The following is a 6,000-nucleotide window of genomic DNA, read 5'->3' on the forward strand; positions in this document are numbered from 1 at the left end:
AAAAAGCATCACCTGACACTTTTCTGTTTGGTTGGTTGGATTAATTCTACCACTATACCATCCACACACACCCCACGCTGTCCCCATAAGAACAAACAAGCCAATAAATAAAACAAACAAAAAATTATTTGCTTTCTCCATGCATCAAGGTAGCTTATTATTATTATTGTTATTATTATTATTATTATTATTATTTTGGTCATGATTCTTAGATTAAATATTGAGAACAAAATTTCTCGGAGGAAATGGAAAAATTTGTATAAACCTCTAGAGTAAACATGATATTTTCTGATAGGGTTTTGACCCAGTACATGTTTAGTTAACTCATTATAAATGGTGGGTACTCAAACATTTGCCTTATTTTCTTTAGCATTTGAACATGAAGAAAACTAGTATATTACGAGTACTGGCTGCCTCATAATTACAGGTGTTTCAAAGCCAAATGTAATTTGAAATTTATTTCTTCCGCTGACATACTGTTTCAACAAATTATTTTGTTAAACAGATATTCATTAGCATATTGCATGTCAGGTGTTGAAAATTATCTTTTTTTCATTTTACCTTTCTATTTGTCAAGGAGGCAATAATAGCAAAAGTAGACAGATAATGTCCGGGATTTTGAAAAATAAAAATTTTATTTTAACAAAACTCCACTTTCCAGGCCAGCGTTGTACTTTTGGGGGTGTTTGTGCAAAAGCAGCCATTTTAAAGATGTGAAAATGCAGGTGTAATTGTATAGGTGTGTTCCACTTACTGCTGAATTACTATTACTAATGACATCTTGTTAGTACAAGTAGTTTTAATTTTTAGTATTAATGCAAGATAATTAATTTCTTTAAATTAAATTTCTTTACTAAAATTAATTAATTTCCATCTAGAATAAAAACAAGTGTTTTCTTTATAAGAATAGCTTTGACAGCCACAGAAGATAAAGCTACAACACCTCTGGTTGGTACCTCTTATTACATAGAATCCCCATATTGAAAAAGTTGGTGAAGAAAGGGGAGTGTACATCTCATAAGATGGAAATATTAACATTAGAAATACAAAAATAAGATACAGTAATACAAACAATGGAGGTAAACTACAGGTCCCTCAACATGATAATCCTCTAGAAGACCAAATTATGTTCAGTTCAGGTGACTTTAAATGGAGCCTATCTTTATGGTATGCCCTAGGCTTTGAAAAGAAATTGATAAGGCAAGTAGCAAGAGAATAATGTCCTGGATCCAATACATTTGAAAATCTGTGTTTTAGGAAAACATTTTAGGAAAAATGTTTCCTAAAAATCTGTGCATGTTTCCACCCTGAATGACAGGTAGCATTTAGATTAGTGTCACTTCATTTCTATGAATATTGCAACAATATCACTTATGCCCCCACTCTTTATAAGGTTTCTTTCACTATCACTTAAAAAGAATTCACTTCCATCTTAATAACTCTTAACATATTTAACATTTAAATTTCCTACAGTATTTTTGTCTACTTCTCCATTCTTAGAGATATAATTATATCCAGACTCACATTGAGGGAAGTTTCTTCAAATATTTTTTATCACTTTAAATATTTTCAGATGATTTTTATTATGTCATGCAATAGGAAATAGCTATTTTAAGAAATAATAAATTTCTCTAAAGATAAATTTCTTCTTCAAGAAATAGTCATTTGGACCCAGCCTCTTCCTAAATTTTTCTTTTGATTTTCTACCCATTCCTCTTTCTCTTCCTCATTGTTTTCTGCAACTCACATTTTTCCTTTCTATTCTAACAACACATTTAACATTTTATTTTTCCCTTGTCTCCTTTTCTTTTCACTCAGTTCCAGATTTGAGCTTGAGAAAGAGAAGATAAAAAGAAAACTTTAGTGTTGTTTGTAGAATATAAAGATATGGATTGAAGTTCATTCTTCTTTGAGTAGAGGAAGATTTAAATTTTGACACACACGTGATTGTCTTTTTTTATGGCTTCATACATTGATTCATTTCAATGACTACATCAGCATGAACTTCAATTATTTGGATATATGTCTCCTCTTCTTAGCAGACTCAAGAATTTAAGAGAGACTAGCTTTAGGTCTCTCGATCCCGTTTCTTTTCAGAAAATTTGACAATTTAAAGTATACTCCCTTTTAAGACAATTCTTATCAAGCAATGCTTTGATATGATATGACATTGTGATATGACTAAATGGTTGATTCTAAGTGAATCTGATTTATCCTCCACTTTGGGCTGGTAAGAGTTACAAAGATGTTTCCTTTTTCAGATGTGATGGAATCTAATAAGGATCGATATGCTTACTTAGTTTAACTCTGCATGAAAATAAACACAAACTAAGAAAATCAGCAATACAGAATTGAAAGACAAGTGGATGTGAATGGATAAACCACAGCCATTGAAGTTAGTTTCCAGTCCTTTTTTTTAATGAAAAAATAAAAAAACTGCTGAGCTTAGACTCACAAACTTATGAAGGGATAGGGCAAAATATAGATAGAAAGTAGTACATCCATTTTCTACCTAGCCTTTATGGCTTAAGAAGCTACCCATTACCCAATACCTATCTGGAGAACCTGAAAGTGATTACTCACTTTTGAGCATGAAGCAAGTTCCTACACAATAAAACACACCAGTGTAATGCACATGGTTGTTCTTTTCTTCAAGGGGAACTGACATAAGTCTGTAGAAAGTTACATTTCATTAACCTCTTTCTTGAGTTCATATTCCCATATTTTCTGTTTAGCACTTCACTGAGGAAGTTTGTCATAATGCAGCAGCACTTTCTTTTTTAACTTCCAACAAGATTTTTCTCTCCCTCTCATGCTTTTTTTCTTTTCCCCAATGGGGCCCATCTTTTTCAACTTGTGATAGCCAGCTGTGACAATTTTAGCTCTTTCTCTAACAGTTCTCAAAGTTGCATTAAAATATATAATAATTGTAAGGTGTCAGTCTACAAATATTTTTTAGCTGTGCTGTTTGACAATAGTACCCTTACTGTCGGCATGGTTATACAACATGACACTTTTTCATTTTCAAAAAAAAGCAACAATCATTTCCCATGAACCCTGTTTTATATCTTACATGTTCCCTTCCCTGGAAAACTAATTTGACATCAAAGTATAATCTCTCTAGTTATTTAGCTTCTGGGCTCAAAAGAAATGTTGACGCTCTTATGTCTAACTTTTTTTTTTTTTTACATTTAAAATTCTTTTCAGGTATTCATTTCAACCATCCTAGCAACAGCCTTATTCCTCATAAACTCATACAAAAGCACTTAATTCATAGCTCTTGATGAGGTCAAATTTCTGGAGACTGGGAACTCAATCAGAAAAAGGCCATAGCAATAGTCTGCCAAGACCATTATATGTTGTCAGCACACAGGGTTGAATATCTTCATTCTGTTCATCTGCTTGGGTTCAGCTTCAAACATTCTTCCTAAGAAATGTTGAGAGCTGATTGTCACAGATGAAAGACATCACCATTGCAAGTTAGAGCTATGTGCTTCTATTTTATCAGTATAGTTTTCAACTGTTCCACAGCAACTTACAAGCAAGTGAAAGTAAGTTCAGAGTGATTACGTGGCAAAGGTATGTTTAAAAGATTATCAGTTAAAAGATGTCAAGAAGTGTCTCACTACTAGTAAAGGAAATAGGACATGTGGGTATGTTTTAAAGGCTATAATCTGGTTGTCAGTTGCAGGTTGGAGAGAAACACTATAGTTGATTTCCATGCTCTTTCCTAAGACGAAGCAATACTTTTTAGTCAATTCATAATTGGCTTCACATAAACATAGTCAGTAGCTCTCCCAATGCAACATTTTGCATCTTTCCTTGACATTGGGAGCCTGGATTTTTTCTTTCGTTTATATTACTTTCTCTTTTCTCCTAATTAAACTAAAAAAAAAAGTGAGCTATATCAGTCAATATGAGCTCACTTTAAGATTAAAAAATAGATCTACGATGCCTCCTATTTCACTTTCAGCAGTTAACTATTCCAAGTCCAGGGCTGGTTGCCCAAATATTCAGCACTAATTTTCATTTTATTTTTTTTTCTTTTTTTACCCGTGCATCGGTTGTCAAAGATTATAAAACTTGCTCAGTGACTGCTCATTTCCCAGATTAAAAAAAAAAGTTTACAGAATCCTGGTTTATTATAGTTCCCACATCCTCCATGCTCTCTTTTCTGCTCCCAAACCCCTTTCCTTTTAAACTTCCACTATTTATCAGCTACTTGGAGAAAAAGCAAGGGCAAAACGCCAGGCTGAACCTGAATCATAACGTGGGTTAGCATCTCAGGGCACTATGTGGGCTGTGTCACAGACCTTCAGAATAAAAGAATTAAAAAGTTCAGGCAGGTGCCTGAGCCCAGGAGCGCCCCTGAAAAGCCTTCGCCTCCCCGCTGATGACACGAACCTCACACGAGTTTGCTCCAGGAAGAGGCTACAGAAAGGAACCCGGGCTCGAGTCGGCGCTTTCGCCCCTCTATAGACCCTGGATGCTGCAGGTGAGGAAGTTAACCCAGGAGCTAAACTGAGAGCAGACGCTATTGACGCGGCGAAAACCAAAACCCGCAAAAGCTCGCAATCTCCGAGCAAACAGCGCGGAGGGAAGTGTCTGAGAAACGCGGTTTCTGATCCCAACATCTGCAGCGCTTGGAATGCGCGGGCAGAGGCGCTCAGTCAAGTCCAAACGCGCCCGGAGGGGAGAAAATCAGGACAGTTCAAGGGCCAGAGGACAAGGCTGTGGGGGGGGATGCTGAGGGCTCTGGCACCTAGTTCAGAAATACCCCCACGCACCTGTCATCTCCCAAGAGGCCAGCGCACAGTGGCCAAAGGGTCCCGGAGTGCGGGGCTGCAAAGACTTAAGTTTCACACTCACTTATCTGCAGGCATTGCCCAGCGGGAAAGCCGAGGAAGGGGGGGGGGGGGGAGGATAGTGGGGGGTGCTCTCCTTACCTCGGTCGGCTCCCACGGTGAACACTTTGGCGATAGGCAATAATCCCGAGAGAATGAGCAAGGCGAGGAGAAACTCGGACATTGTGGTCGCTGGGTTAGGAAGCCGGCGCTGGAGACTGCCCCGCGGCACCCGCGGCCCGGTGGCGGCGGCGGCGGCCGCTCGGAGCCCGGAATCGAGCAGCGTCATTTACAAATGTCACTGGAAATTCTTCAGCTCAATGAGCCCAGCCAGTCCGCCTTCTCCTGCCTGGAGCAGGATGTGGAAGGTGTACGGATGCGCGCGTGTGGGGGAGAGAGAGCGAGTATGAGCGCCAGCGAGCCGCTCGTGTGTCTTGACTTTTCAATGCAGGGTACGTCTGATCTTACATCACGCAAGAGGGGCAGTGAGAGATGCCAGCGGATGGGAATTCACTGATTAATCACTGAATCCACCACACACTCCTTCGCCGTCCACATAAATCACATCTATTACTCAGTAAAAGAGGCATTTAACACAACAGGAAAATACCACCGCGACCTGAGAGAGCCACAAATCACAATTATTTCGGTCTCCTTGAAGGGAAAGTAACTCCACGCCGTTTCCGTAGGGATTTAGGTCTTTAAAGAAGGGGGAGCCTTCTGCATTGGGCTGAGCCAGCCAGGCGCCCAGAACGCTCCGCATTTAACAGCCAGTTGGGAATTATCCCAGCTAGAGCATTGAGATGCTTCTCTCCGAAAGCAGATTGGATCCTTTCGCTCGGTGGAAGCTTCCTTCCCGAGAAGGAAGGGCAAGGGAAGTAACTGAGCTTCCCTTAGGGAAATGGTCTCCTTCGCTCGCTCGGCACGCAGTTGTAATGCTTTCTGAATTGCGTTTTTAACTTTTATGCTGAGCAGTACCTGGGGACAAAAATGCAGAATTTAGTGACTCAGCAAAAACAACAACAAAACAACCCCAAAGTCATTAACTTTGTAAGAAGGGAAGGTGAACGGAGAAAGCTATTGAGGTTCCTAAGCAGAGAACAGTCAAGCAAGGAATTAATCCTATGTTTTGCAATAGATTTCTTTCTTTAAACGA

The 6,000-nt window shown here is 38.9% G+C and overlaps 1 protein-coding gene across 1 annotated transcript in view; it reads right to left on the reverse strand.

Moving 5' to 3' along the window:
- LRP1B (LDL receptor related protein 1B) overlaps window positions 1–5,759 on the reverse strand; it is a 1,945,542-nt gene extending 1,939,783 nt beyond the window's left edge. The window contains exon 1 of the mRNA XM_077153691.1: window positions 4,947–5,759. Within this exon, the coding sequence (XP_077009806.1) occupies window positions 4,947–5,133 (187 nt within the window). The 5' untranslated portion in view covers window positions 5,134–5,759. The remainder of the gene's footprint in view (window positions 1–4,946) is intronic.
- Window positions 5,760–6,000: the final 241 nt, after the last annotated feature.

This window comes from Tamandua tetradactyla, chromosome 3 (genome assembly GCF_023851605.1).
Source record: "Tamandua tetradactyla isolate mTamTet1 chromosome 3, mTamTet1.pri, whole genome shotgun sequence".
Classification (NCBI taxonomy): Eukaryota; Metazoa; Chordata; class Mammalia; order Pilosa; family Myrmecophagidae; genus Tamandua; species Tamandua tetradactyla.